Raw genomic sequence first — 15,008 nt, forward strand, 5'->3', positions numbered from 1 at the left:
CCCACACTAAAGAGAATTTGGAGCTAGCAGGAACAGAGGAGCAAGGAATTTGGCTTGTCATTATTACTGAGTGAAACCACAGGATTCTTCTGCCACTTTTGTCTCTGCCTGTAGGCAGGCAAAGCTTCCATGTGGACTGTCAAGGAGGCTTGAATGAGTATGAAGTGCACAGGATAAGCGGGTAAAGATGAGAATCTACTTCTTGTGCAAAGGGTGTCACGGTAAGGGAATTACTGGTACAAACATATATGCAGTCTTTGAGGAAATAATAGCATAAATAAGGAAGCAGGTGCAGATTGTTTGTCTTGCCAAAAACAATAAAGACAAGGGTACTTACACCTTGGAGCTGGCTCTCTGCTTACACCTCTACTCTGGGGTCTGTAAATCCACGCTTGCCTTCGTTAACCAGAGTGGGCCTCTCAGTTCTTGTGTGCCAGACCAACACCTAGAGAGAATCACAAAGAGTTAAGAGCTCTGGATACCATGGAAACACCAAGAGCAGCAAATCCACCAGGTAAGATCCTCAGCAACCCGGGGCTCGCAGCAGTTTTAAGCATTTGATTCAAAGGGGTTGAACCTGGGAGAGACTTCACAGGAGCAGAAAAGAGTGATAAGGAGGAGAGATCATTCTGGACCAAAACCCCACACTCAACTCTCTGCCAATCCTCCTGGATTTTGGAGAAGCAATCTGGGTGTGAATTGTACAGCTGAGGCTCTTTATTAACACAGTTAGAGTGCATAGCACTAACTGTTCCTCAGCACTTCCTGAGCTTTGCATCTGTGAAGCATTTGGCAGGCTCTGCCTGTCTGTCCCAGCACCATTCGGTGCTGACATGTGCCAGCACAGGGCAGGCACAGTGGAAGATGGGGGAGCATGGCAGGAGGCTGCAAAAGCAGCCAGGACCCGGCAAGGAGAAGGTATCTTCAGGGTCTCTTATCCTACTCACCTTTGTGCAGTTGGCTGCTTTGGGCTCCAGCCCATCCATAGTCACTAGATCCTTCAGCAGACTGGTTTCCTGGTAGCCTCCTTTAACTCCCTCCAGCTTGAAACTGGCCTGAGGCTTCTCCAAAATCAGCTTGATGCTGATAGCAAATCCAGCCATGTCAATAGCAAAGGGCCGGTTAGGGTCAAAGACAGTTTTCCAGCCCACCACTTTCCCTGCTGGGCTCACTTTTGGGGATTCATATCGCAGCCCCCCAACAAAAGCCACTGGCCAGACTGACACCCTCCTTGTGTAGCGCATCTGTGGGCCAGAAAGAAAAAGTGCTGTGAGAATTCAACCCCGCGACATTTGTCCCACCCCATTGGCATACCATCCTCTGCTTTCATTGGCACCTGTCCTCCCCCGTTGACTTCCCATGCAATCACATAGCTCTAGGCAGCACGAGCTCTTGTTCACCTGTGCTACTGCTTGAAGCTACAGCTTGCAAAGCCACAAGGCTCTTTTAGCATGTTCTTATCTGAACATCACACGCTCTGCTTTTCCATGCCAACATTCAGTCCCTCAGAAGAAGGAAAACAATGGGTTTTCTGATCTCATCTGAAATGTTATCATTTTTTGTAAATTTTTAATAATTTTTGTAAATGCCAAACAGAACTTCTGCCAGGTGTCTAGCTCCATATTGTTGTTTCCACTCAATCCAGCTTCACCCTCATGCAAGTAATCTCCCTCCCTGATGCATCTTTGTCCTCATTTATTGCACATTCCCCCCACCCTTACTCTTCCATCCATGGCTACTGCCTAAAAGAGTGGGGTTTTACTGAAACTGTCAGAAAGGGTCTGGAAAGAAGTAAGAAAGGATGAGCCTAACAGAGATATAAAAAATTCTGAAAACTGGAAATGTGTTCTGATGCATAACTCTGTATTTCAAGTGGTGTAGTACAGTTTGACTGAAATTGGTAACAAGGGAGTTTACTGAATAATCATTTTTGCAAGTTTGCAGTAGACTTGGCATCTCACAAAAGCCAGGTTTCCAGCAGAAGTCTGGGCAAGCTTCTGTGATCCCAGGGGCACAGCCCTGTTGTGGTGGCTGGAACTCACAGTACAGAAAGGCAGCCAAGGAGAAAAGGTGGATTAGAAAGTCAGTCAACTTTTCTAATATCCCCTACCCCTCATGCCCCTACAACAGTGCAGATTTATGCTTTGCCAGGAGTTTGTCTTCAGTGCTTATTTAAATCAGGTCAGCTGTCCCCGAGGAGAGGTATAAATTCTGGAGTATATATCCTCTGGTCCCTGGCAAAAGGGGCTATAGCTGGTGCAATGTTGTGTGAGTGTCTGTCTGCATGTGCAGCCTACACCATGATGGATGTGCTCCTTGCTTTTTCAGCCCTTCAGAGCATGGCTACTGGACTTGCATAACTATAGGTTTGTATCTGCCCCCTATCCAAGCAAGGAGGGCTCTAGGCAGCATGCCAGAGCCCTTGTCTCCCAGTTGATGCTAAAAGTCCACATGGTAGCCCTGTCTTAGAGGTCTTTGCAAGTGCATGTGGCCTGAAGAGGCTTTGCAGCTGCATCCTGCTTTTCTGTCCCATGTAATTTTATGGCTCTTACCTCTTCAAAGAGCTCCAGGCTGTAGGTGTTATCATCATCGGCAAAATACACTACCCCTTCTGGTGGCACGGTGTTGCTGAAGCTGTCCCTCAGCCAGTGCAGCCCCAGGTTCCTCTGTAGTGTCCCCCTTGGGGTGTGGGATGGGATCCAGGACATCCCCAGCTTCAAACTCTTGGGCGTCTCCACATTGAGGTGAGTGAAGTTGAGCCCTGCCTTCTCCAGCAGGTTAGATACGAGGTTGGTCCTCCGGGGCGAGTCCTCCACCACCACCCAGTGTAGGTTCTGTACATGTAGGAAGGTGTTGGCCAGACGGGTCAGCTCAGCTTTTTGCACTGGCCGGGTGTAGGTAGGGGTGATAACGAAGATGGTTGGCAGGGTGTCTGACCATGGGGGAGGCCTGGAGTACACATAATTCTGTATGACTTTAGGCGCTGCCCCTAAGCTTTGCTGCTGCCGCATGCATGACGGGAGGCCTTCTTCTCTCAGTGCAGATGTACCATTGAGGAGAGCTTTAGAGGTTACGTTCTCATCTGTCTCTTCTGGGACAAAAGGAAGGAAGGAAGAGGAATAAGAAAGATGTTAGAGAACTAATCCCTGCTGGGCTGCCTCCTCTCCAGGGAGTGCTGGGGACACATCTGTCTGGAGTCAGTGCTCAGCACATCAGCATCCTCTCCCCAAAGCCAGCCTAAGGTGCATGTTTAATGCGCTCTTAAGAACAGTTTGTGTGCCTGCTGTAGGGCAAACCCTGAGCGGGCCTTCAGGCGAGTTTGTCTTTGTTTAACCCATCCCATGAGAGAGCATCTCCTGCCAAGGGTTTGCACCAGCAATCATCACAACCACCAGCACACTGACAGCAGAACTCTTGCACTTACTTCTCAGCAGGCTGAGGTAGCGGGTGGTTGGGTACTGGTGCCACAAGGTTAGGAGAAGAGCCCATGGCAAGGCGATCAGGAGCGTCGTAAGAAGGTTACGTCTCCTCAGCATGCTGCAGAGAGCTTCCAATGCCCAGGCATCTCTCTACCTTTCAGAGCCGAGAAAAGAGTAAAGCCTCTGAAATAGCAGTCACCACAAGCACTAGGGCAGTAAGTCTAGAGGCCAAACGAATAGACTGAGTTTGGCTTGCTTGGAGGAAGGCATAATAAATATTGGGCCCTGATCCAGCAAAGCATTTGTCTAAGTTTAGAAGGAACCCCATTAATGTTGCAGGCCCAAACCACTAACCAGCTGCCCTGGCCAATTCCTGTGCTACTGAATAGAAGCTTTTATCTATTTATGTTGCTATGAAGAACCTCCCACTGCCCCATGATGAACCCACTGTCCTTGACTTAGGGTTTTTCATGTTGCTCATTCTGAAGGTGTTACTTGCCCCTTCTCTGGGGCTGGTATTCATTGCTGAGCTTGTGGCGACCATTTGATTTGCTTCTTTTGTAGCATTTTTTTAAAACTGTGTGCAAGATTTGTGTTCCTATCCTCAAGATAGCCAGCATCTCTTTCACTCCTGCAGTTTTAATTCTTCCTCCTTATGCAGATGCATCGAGGCAATCAGTGATGCACGCTATCACCTATTAAGTTTTCCACAAAATCCCTGCCTCAGTCATTCCACAATACTGTTGATACCTGCTGAAAGTTTAATTATTCCACATGCCTTTCTACTCCTGGCTTGCAGTGTTTGGCCACTGCAGCATTTAGTTTAAATCACAGACTTCAGAATACTTTTGTTTCTTTCTTAGCATTTCTGTAATGTACATGATAATGAGATCTGAGTTATCGCAACAGTTAACGTTTGTTTTCAAAACTCCTTCTATAAAGGTGAGAGGAACTGAAAGAAAATAAAGAGAAATAAAGGACAAAGGAATCAGGAATAACCAAGAGCTGGAGTGGCTTATTTACAGATGGTCCCAGCTATAGTGGTCCTGTACTTGATTTTTCACAATCATTGAAACAGTTAATGTTTGTTTTCAAAACTCGTTCTATAAGGTGAGAGGAACTGAAAGAAAATAAAGAGAAATAAAGGACAAAGGAATCAGGAATAACCAAGAACTGGAGTGGCTTATTTACAGATGGTCCCAGCTATAGTGGTCCTGTACTTGATTTTTCACAATCATTGAGCACCTTCAGCTGCCACTAGTTAATATGATCAATGAGCAGTCAGTCTGTCTGGAAATCAGATCCTTGGCTTGTCAAGGTAGCTGTGCCTTCAACAAAGCATCCAACATTAGTGCTAATTTTGGAAAACACAGACTGAAGTACTTGGATGTCTATTGCAGACCACTTGTTCAGGGACATAACTCAGCCCTGTGTGTAGTCATGGTGTGATGAGATCCTAGTCCTGGCTCACCTGTTTTTGAAAGGCTCTTAACAGCCTATGTGCAGTAAGTCGCATAAACATAAGATTCCTGAGATGAATTCTGGAAGTCCAACCTCAAAGGGGCTCGCCTAGTGCATGTGCTGCCTTGTGTACGGCTCTGGCACACTGTCAGGAACATTTTCCTCCAACTTCTACATTCTGTTTTGGTCCCTCTCTGGGTACAAAATCTCCCAATACTGTTATTACACACCAGGAACAAAGCAGTGCTCCAGAAAGAGGGATCCACTTCTGCTGCTGCAGAACAGGACCCCACAGAAACACTGAAGGGTACAGAGCAAACTCACTTGTTACCATCTGAGGACTTTCTGCTGTCACTCTAAGCAGGTTGCCTGATGTTTGACAGCTGGATTTTATTCCCCTCTCCCTCCTGGTAACATCTGTAATCTATTTCCTCTGAGATTACATTTCTGATGCCAAATACTTCTCCTGGTGGACTCTCTTGCTACCACAGCGATGCTCACTAGGAGGCTAAAGGAAGCAGGAAACTTTCAGAAGCCTCCTGCAAAGAGATTTCTGTTGGGAAACTGCAGTCACATGCCCTGGGAACCAGAGAAACCCCAGCAGGTGCTCTTGCTCTCCTAGGCTGAAGGCAGTTTGAGGGAAGAAGGCAATGGCATCTCACTGATACAAAGGATGGAAAGGAGGTTCAAATTGGTTTGTTCTAAATTCCTGCTCTGACAGAGATTTCCTAGGTGTACTGAAGGGCATTCATCTAAAAGCAAGGTCCTCAAGGGGACATCACAGGCACATTGAGCGCAAAGGAAACTCCTTGCCCAGGATCTGGGCCCCGCACCTCCTTGTCTGTCCAAAGGGGAAGGATTACCCTGCTTCAGCCTTAGATAATCATGTGAGAAGAAACATGACTACTGGTCTGAAAGGGCTCAGCTTTGCAGTGACAGCAGCCACGTGGTACTCCTGGAAGGTATCAAGGGAGGCTATTCTAAATTCATCCCCTGGGACCTTCCTGGGACCTCTCTTTAATTTTTCCTCTGACATTTTACCTTGGTCTCCTGTCGAAACAAGGATTATGAGATTGCAGGGCTCACCAGTGCCCTGCCACCAATAGCTATCACATTCATTTCAGCCAAATCTGACAGAAGACTAGCATGTCTCAGCAAGACTTCTGTCAAGCAAGTAGATACTCACAAGGCCTATTAAGGAAATTGCTGCAACATGAGCTCATTCCTTGTTAGACACCAACAGAACCATGCTGGAGCAACCCCTCTAGGGAACCAGTCTCCACTGATTTCCAAACCAGCTGTTCACGGTAATAATCTCCAATGCTTCTTACCTCCTCACTCAGGGAACACTGTGGTGGCTGTTCCTCTTACCTCCTCACTCAGGGAACACTGTGGTGGCTGTTCCTCTTGCCTCCTCACTCAGGGAACACTGTGGTGGCCGTTCCTCTACTTTCAAGCTATGGAAAACGGTCCATGAAGTGGGCCAAGGAACCTATGTGGTCAGGGGCACACAGGAGTGTTTTGATGACGCCAGCAGGAGCCTTGTGCATCAAACATGCTGGGTCTGCATACCTTCCTTGCATTCTGAGGGCTGGGTCCAGGGCAGGTACAAGAGCCTCTTTCAAGTTTTAATGCTGAACATGGAGGTGTTTTTGGTAAGCTACAGATCTAGGCTGGATGCAGGGCAGGATGGAGTTACCCACACGAGGGGCTGCCTTCTCTCCAGGAAATCCCTTCTCTTACCAGCATAGCAGCACAGAGCAAAGGTTCCTGTCACTCTGGGCTGTGAGAACAGACAGAGCCGCCAAAGAAATCCAAGTAGGGCTTTGCACTGCCTTGTAACAGCAGCAAACACCTTGGCCCACCCAGGCCCTGGCTCAGGGTCATTGCAGCTCCTTGCTTGCTCCCTTTGCAATTCCAAACGTCCCTGCACAGGAGTCAGGCAGACAGTGTTTTTTCCCTTTAAAAAAAGTCCTTAATTATACAGGCACAGTTTCAATGCAGTAGGCCTGCCACTGCTGCAAACTCAGGTCGCTTCTGGAGGGAAGAGGAGGAGGCGGCAGTGGCAGCTGTGTTACCAAGAGAGCACAGAGGAGAGTGGATCAACATTAGAAGAGCTTTAATGAATTCCCTTTCTAGTTCCTTCTCCTCCTCCTTGCAGCCAACCCTGTTCATGCTTCCCGAACACTGCAAACAAGCAGAGATGTTGTCTGCGCATGCAGCTCCCCTGGTGTTCCTTCCTCATTTATTTCTACGTGCACCTTCTCTCTATTGCTTTTCCAAAGCATGCAGTGCTGAAAAAGTTAAACCCCACTTAAAGGACCAGGTCACTTCTGAACCCCACAGAGGACTCTGAGTTCAATGTCATTTTCAGAAATCTGTCTTGGAATACTTTATTTTCTCTTTAAAACCTTACTTTTTCTCCCCCACTGCCCCCTGCATCCATCATGCTTGTGCTCCTCTCTTTTCCTTTACATCTTTCACCTGCCTTTTCTCAGTCCTTAGGAGTCTCTCTTCTTCCCTGTTTCCAGGACTAGAGGAATCCCCTGTCCTACAAATAATTTTAGTCTTTGTCTTCTCTCCTTCCCCACACAAAGGCACTTTGCATTTTCTCAGTGTCCACTCCACATGGAATATTGCCCACAAAGTGGTGCATTAAAGCATCAGTCCATCCTCCTGAAAACACAGCATCAAAACCCAGTCACATGCCAATGCCTCTGGGTAGCCTGCTGATGGCCCCAGTGGGGTTTGCTGCACATACTTTTAACTGCTTTTTATAATTAAAACCAAAGTCCCCTAAGTGGCTCAGATTAATTGCATGCCTGGCTGGCAGGCATTACTGTGTGTATTCTTGGCACAACCAGCTACCTTTCTTCTGCCTTTAAACCCACTCAGAGTAGATCCTATTAAATGAGATTCAAAGTCAGAAGAAAATTTTGTGATCATCTAAACCCATCTCCAGCGATCATCCCGTAATTCCTGGGTTTAAGCTGTAGAGGGCAGGGACTGTCTCTTAATATGCTTGTACAGTCCTGCACTGATCCCAACAGGAGCCTTTGGATGCGATTGCAATACAAATATTATTGATTGTACTCTCTTGCTGGCTCTTCTCCTCCCTTGCTATTTCCCCTGTCCTGCCTACTCTCCTTTCTCCTCCCTCTTCTTTTTTTTTTTCCTAGTGTCTCCTGCAGCCCTTGTTTGTGTTACACACCCTTAACAACATTAGCTGGATGTTTGATGGATGCCTTCAATATGCTGCCTGTAGCCTTCTTCAGCTGTTTTCCAATTACACATCCCTCTTCTTAATTTCATCCATCAATCTTCTGTTGTCCATTAAAAAATAAACAAACACACACAGAGCACAAAACCGAGTATGAAAGGGACAAAATGTTTCTCGTACTACTCTCTCTTCACGCTGCTTTGTCAGACTTCTCAGTTCTTGGGACACAACAGCATCCAGTCTCCCTTTCAGCTCATGTGCTGATGCAGGGGGCATTAATCTGGAGGGATTTGCGAGAAGAGAATTTGAGAAGCACACGGGGGGAAGAGCCCAACCCCACCTTGGATGCCTGAGACTGATGGTGAAGATCTGGCTGAGGCTCAAAGCATCAGGTGTGACTGATCCCTTCACCTGCTGTTGACTAATTAAGAACAGAGGGTACAATTTGCTACAGCTGGGAGAGGGATGGCACTTCCCAGGCTGGAGAACAACCCAGGCAGCCTCACTGTTCAGATAAAACTTCAAGAGGTCCCACACACAGCTTCCTTCCTGAGTTGCAGAGCAGTTTGGAAGATCATGTTGGGTGAATGGTAGAGAAAGGTGAAAGTTAGGGTGAGGCCCAGCTGACTGGGGTTTATAGGGCTGTGTACTGGGTTTGCGTGGCAAGGTTTTGGCACCGGGGCGGGAGGCAACACGGGTGGCTTCTGTGAGAAGCTGACGAAGCTTCCCATCTGTCCGATAGAGCCAATGCCAGCTGGCCCCAAGATGGACCCGCCACTGGCCAAGGCCCAGCCCATCAGTGACCATGGTAGTGCCTCTGGGATAACATATTAAGAAGGGGGAAAAGTTGCTGTGCAATAGCAAACAACAGCAGCGGAGGGAGGAGTGAGACTATGTAAGAGAAACAACTCTGCAGACACCAAGGTCAGTGCAGCCTTAAGGAGGAGAAGGAGGTGCTCCAGGCTCTGGAGCAGAGGTTCCCCTGAGCCCGTGGTCAGCCCCTGGTGAGGCAGCTGTGCCCCTGCAGCCATGGGGGGTAATGGGGGAGCAGATATACACCTGCAGCCCATGCAGGACCCCACACCAGAGCACCTGGATGCCTGAAGGAGGCTGTGACCCTATAGGAAGCCCATGCTGGAGCAGGCTCCTGGAAGAACCTGTGATGCCATGGAGAGAGGAGCCCACCCTGGAGCAGGTTTGCTGGCAGGACTTATGACCCTGTGGGGGACCCACGCTGGAGCAGTTCGTGAAGAACTGCACCCCATGGGAAGGACTTTTTTTGGAGAAGTTCATGGGGAGCTGTCTCCCATGAGAGGGACCCCATGCTGGAGCAGGGGAAGATTGTGAGGAGCCCTCCCCCTGAGAAGGAAGGAGCAGCAGAGACAATGTGTGATGAACTGGCTGTAACCCCCATTGTCCATCCCCCTGTGATGCTTGAGGGGAAGAGGAGGTAGAGAAAATCAGGAGTGAAGTTGAGCCCAGGAAGAAGGGAGGGGTGTGGAGAAGGTGTTTTAAGATTTGTTTGTCTTTTCTCACTACCGTAATCTGGTTTGATTGGCAATAAATTAAGTTAATTTTCCCCAAGCTGAGTCTGTTTTGACCGTGACAGTAATCAGTGATTGATCTCTCCCTGTCCTTATCTTGACCCATGAGCCTTTCGTTGTATTTTCTCTCCCCTGCCCAGCTGAGGAGGGGAGTTGGTGGGCACCTGGCATCTAGCCAGAGTCAAGCCACCACAGGCTGATGTGTGAGTTCAGGTGCCTGTGATTTTCCTCTAGCCCAGTTGAAGAATTGCTCAATTTATGTCCTCTTTGATAACTCAGAAACAGTCAGGATTACACACGCTTTGGTAGTTCTGCTCTGAGGTTTCAGTTCTGCCCTCCACACACTTGATTCAGCAGAACCACACTGTTCAAAAAGTTTGCTCTCCAAGAAAAGTGATTTTGCATCCTCTGGTTCAGGGCAGCCAGCCTGTCCGAGCCAGGGTAACAAGACCCTGAATGTTGGACAAACCCCAGCCCTGGGACGGTATGTCTCTTGTCTGAGATACAGACTCTAAAGATCATTATCTTCCCAGAGGGACAAATTTCAGTATTCAAACTGTCCGCTGGGAACATCCTGCCAGCCAGAGTAGAGACTCTTCTAGGCAAGCACCCAAAGCAAACTACTCTCAGCTAATGGAGACAAAAGCTTCAAGAAACACCCCCTAATCGTGGTTTGTACCATGTTTGCAAGCCTACCATTCTGCATGTACACGCAGAGGAGAGAGGCGTGGGGAGGGGAGGAGAGAGGGGTGTGAGGGGCAGAGTTGGAGCAGAGCTGCCGGCAGGTGCAGATGATTCTTAATTTCACACACCAAAACTGTCAGCGAGGTTTGTTTCGCCTGCATTTTGCTGCCTCTCTCCATCAGTCCCTAGCCACCTTGAGGAGATTTCATTAGTTCCCTAACTCCTGGTGTGGGAGATGTGATGCTGAAGGCGGAGCGGCGAGCTTTCAATTATTGACGAGAGCGACCTCTCTTTAAACAAGGGATGCATAATTCATGGCAGCGCCGGTATTTGTGGTGATCAGCAACAGCTCTGTCTCTGCTTTGCTGAAATTCACAGGAAGCTGCTGTCCCCTCTCCCCCTGATTCCCTCGGGCCCTTCAGAGCCTTCAGCCGAAACTTCAATACTGTTGAAAACTGAGACACGCCAAGATGCTGCAGCGCTTCCCCTCACCGGGCAGTCTCCTGCCTGTTCGAGATGTGCACAATTAAGTGGTAGGATGCATCCAAGGAACAACAGAAGTGGGTGGAATGGGTTATTGCTCTGGGATAAGCAGGGGTAATTACTGTGCAAACACAGCCGCAACAGGACATTTCTCAGCAGCGGGACTCCTCTGACCCTGAGACTGGTCTGCAGGAATGGAGCTGATGTAGGACAGCAAGGACAGGCTAGATTTAAGGACAGCGTCTGAGCGTTCATGTCTAGCTGTATTTCTTGTGGGGGTGTGAAACAGAAGGGGAAAAGGGAGATATGGTTCTCAGCTCTGTAAGTAGCAATTTCTCCCGTAAACTCTGCTGGAACAGGGTGTCTGAAAAGCAAAGGAAAAAAAAAAGAAAAGGAAGACTATTTTTTTCTAGGAAGGGAAATTTTAAAAATGGAACAGAGAAGGGAAAGGCTCTTTCTTAAACCCACAACTGGGATCTTGACCTCACAGGCAATGCAGGACACTGCAGTCCTGTCCAAAGGTGGAAGGCTGCTCTTCTGCTGGGGGTTTTAATCGCCTGTCTGCCGCAGACCTCGTGAATGGCCCCAGGCAAGCAACGCCTGCCATCTGAATGAGGTGAGCATTTCCCTACCACTGGTGGGGACAGAGGGTGAGGCAAAATTAACTGAGCCCCCTGGAGAGACAAAAACCAGAGAACTACAAATAATAAAACAATACGGGGAAGGATGGCCAGGTCCTTCCCCAGGGCAGGAAGAACAAGCTACCAGCAGCTGTGGGGTTTCAAGGCTCAGACAGATCAATGCTCTGTCACTCGGTGCATGGGCTCCTGCAGGGACAACTTCCCTGGGAAGTGAGTCACTCCCAGTGAAACAACTGCCCTTCCCAAGCCCCGGCGCTTCTTCCTCAGATGTGAAGAAAGGCTTCATCGTCTCCTTGCCAGCTCCAATCCCTTCGCCATATGGGACTGCAGTCACTTCAGCCCAGAAACCAGGCTTGTCCTTGGGGAACACACTGCGCACCCCCACATCCCTCTCCACTGCCTGCATGAACCCAAATCAAGCATCTTTCTCCAACTTTGGGCCATAAACAGCTCAGCATGGCGCCTTTCCCGAGAGCAACGTATCCCTGATGTGTGGCTGTCTGAGCAGCATGGAGTGGGGGAGGGTGATGCTTTACACAGCACTTTGTTCCCAAGTTTAAAAAAAAAACAACAAAACAAACCAAAACCACAAAAACCCCAGCAGAAAAACAAAAAAGCAACCTTGAAGAAGCTAATTAAATCTGCTAGCTAGGTCCCATGGGAGACAACACTTTCGAGACAGTGCGTGGCTCAGCCTGCTATCCCCAGGTAGATCAAGGGTACCCAGGCACTATCTGGGCTATCAGCAGGAACAGAGATAACCCAGTTTGGATATAGACTAGACCTTGAACTTGGCTGCAAAGCTCAGCTATGCAGGGAGCCTTCTGCAGCCTGCAAAAGAAGGTCTAAACCAGGCTATTTTTAATCAGCCTGGACCGAAATGTCCTTCATGATTGAACCACAAGACTTGTCACCACCTTCTCGTCTCCCTGAGCAAGGGTGGGCTGTGACTCAGAGGGACACAGCCCTCCACCCCATCCCAATTTTCCCATGCTGCAGAGCTGTAATCCAGGGGTGCCAGAAATACCCACAAGAAAGATTGGCAGCTCAGGCTCAAACAGAAGCAGGAGGTACCAGATGTCTCCTGAGAAAGCCAGCCCTCCCCTGAGACCTCTCTGCTTGGAATTATCCTCTCTTGAAAGGGAAGTCGGGGGCTTATTCAAACGTCAAATTCTCTCCCCTGCTGCTGAGCTCTGGCAGAACCCAGGTCCTTTTTAGGTGCTGATGACTATTACAGAATAATAATTCCAAACGTATCAGCATGAATCAGCCCGATATCTGCATTACCCCCCCTCCAAGCTTTCTTTTTTCCAAAGAGGCAAAATAATTCTAAGGAAGCAAAAACAATACTGGATTGTTCCAAAGTATCTGTACATTTCATCTGGAGCATTCTGTACTGAGTTAACAGCTGATGCCTGAAAACTGTCATTTTACAGGTTTCTTACAAAAGTAGAAAGGGAAAACCCATAGTATTTGCTTCCAGAACATTTTCAAAGACAGAGAGGAATTACCTTTTCAGAGAAAAAGGCATTAGGCATTATTTGATGGATAATTACATTTCACAGGTGCTTGTTTGGGGAAAGAAAATATCATGTTGATCACAAGCTCCTTGTAAAGATATGGGGCCCAAAGGCCAATGCTGTTCCTCTGGTAGCAGCTAGGATGCAGAGACAGGCTTTGATCTTAGCTATGTGTCAATATGACATCAAATGCAGACCTCCAGAGGAACGTACTATCGCCAATGCACACTCTTGATTGATTTAGACAGCTTGTTTTCCTCCTGCTTCCAAAGGCAATGTCAAAATCCTCTTCCCTGCTGGACTTCCCAGATACTCCTAGGGAGGGCAAAAGAAACTGAGGAGAAGCTGCTCTGGCTGGAATCACACTGCAAATGAGTGGAACAGCAATCGTGCTATTTAAAACACAGACATAGCTAAAGATGTCTGCTGTCTTCCAAAAACCCATGGAAATACTGACATCTTAATGGTTACACAGGTATGCTGGCACCCTGAAGAATCAGAGTCCAGAGCCCTTATTGCACAGAAGACTGTGGGCAGAGGATGCACAAGGTGCATGGGCAACAATCCCCCAGAGTTTTTATTTGTGAATGCTGGCTGAATTATGTGATCAATAAAAGCATCATGCAAACAGCAAATGTGGGCAGAATGTTTTCATGGGTGGCTGCTCCACAGATTAACACGGAGTGGACGCTGGCCAGTACTGATGAGTTGCCACCACATCATGCAAGCGTTGGTTAAGTGAGAAGTGGAAAGTGGAGAAACACCACTTTGGTCTCCTTGATGGACATTTTTGCTGTTGCAGTGCTCTGAGCTCTGTGAAACACACTTGCTCCATAACTAGCTGAGATAGTCCAAAATGCTAGTTCTGATTTCTTCCTCCAAAGAAATCATCAGCACTCATTAGATTTGCCACTCGCTGTGCAGCAACCAAGTGTCATGTAGACAGTTTTAAAAACAAATGCAGAATGAAGAAATAAAGTGGCACCTAGAGAATTGTCTTTTGCAATAGATGTACGTTATGGTCCGCTGCTTGATTTGTACCTTAAATGCCACAGCTGATCTGTATAGCTTGGGCTCGATTAAAAAAAAACACCAGTATGAAAATTAGACAGTCAGAAGACTACAGTGTTTATTCTCCTGCCCTCTGCATGTGAAATGAAAAGGGAGGAAGGGAGCAAAGGAAAGAAGTGTCAGGAAGGTGATGGCCAGTGTTCTGCAGAGCCTGTCCTGCTGTCCTTCCCTGTCCTAATAGGGAAGCTGTTGGCTCTGGACCGTAAGCAGGCCACATCCAAATTAGGTGCCAGAGCATCTGAGATCAAGAGACCCATATGTGATTCCTACCTTCTGGGAATGCCAGGGGAGCAGTCAGCACAATAGTTAAAATACTGGAAGAAGATAACCCTACATCATGATAGAAATAAGTTTTTCTTTGTAGGAAAAGCATGCAGTAGATGCATTTGGGTAAACTGATGGAGCTGAGGTGTAGCAAACACCAAAGGCCCCTTTCTGACAATGATCTGGTCCTATCAGAAAGAAAAGGTGTAAGTTTTGGTTTCTGTTTTTTCCAGGTCTTGCACTGATAAAATGGAAGATGCCTGTCTGTTGGGAAGGCAAGGAAGGCTGTGAGGGAACTGAGGGCAGACAAGCTCACAGCACAAGAAATAAACTCTGCTTTCTCTCTTAGAGCGCATAGGGCTTGCTACAGAGCTTGCTTGTATAGGGCTTGCTCTCTGCTGTGCTCCTTATTGTAATTTGTTATGGTTTTGTGTGGTGGGTTTGTCTGGTAGCAGGGAGGGGCCACAGTAATGGCTCCTGTAAAGTAGCTGCAAAAAAGTTTCCCCTAGCTCCCAGTCTGCTCTGGCGGCAAGGGAGGGGTTACACGGGTGGCTCGCTCCTGTAAGTGACTGTAAAGGGTTCAACCCCCTCCCCCCCAGCTCCAAGGGTTTGGTAACCGGGAGGGGCAGTGGGGGAAGGAGTACCACCCATCTAGCCTGTGTGAGAAACTGCTGGAAGTTTCCCAGCTTCAGGCTGGACCC

The 15,008-nt window shown here is 48.0% G+C and overlaps 1 protein-coding gene across 1 annotated transcript; it reads right to left on the minus strand.

Moving 5' to 3' along the window:
- Positions 1–358: 358 nt before the first annotated feature.
- On the minus strand, positions 359–3,536 carry LOC104464268 (galactosylgalactosylxylosylprotein 3-beta-glucuronosyltransferase 1-like). The gene is made up of 4 exons (XM_010076925.1): positions 3,425–3,536; positions 2,553–3,091; positions 948–1,244; positions 359–445 (listed from the first exon to the last, which is right to left on the minus strand). Exons 1-4 carry the CDS (start codon positions 3,534–3,536, stop codon positions 359–361), a joined length of 1,035 nt encoding a protein of 344 aa, XP_010075227.1.
- Between the last annotated feature and the right edge of the window lie 11,472 nt (positions 3,537–15,008).

The sequence above is a fragment of the Pterocles gutturalis genome, unplaced genomic scaffold, assembly GCF_000699245.1.
Source record: "Pterocles gutturalis isolate BGI_N339 unplaced genomic scaffold, ASM69924v1 scaffold10283, whole genome shotgun sequence".
NCBI lineage: Eukaryota > Metazoa > Chordata > Aves > Pterocliformes > Pteroclidae > Pterocles > Pterocles gutturalis.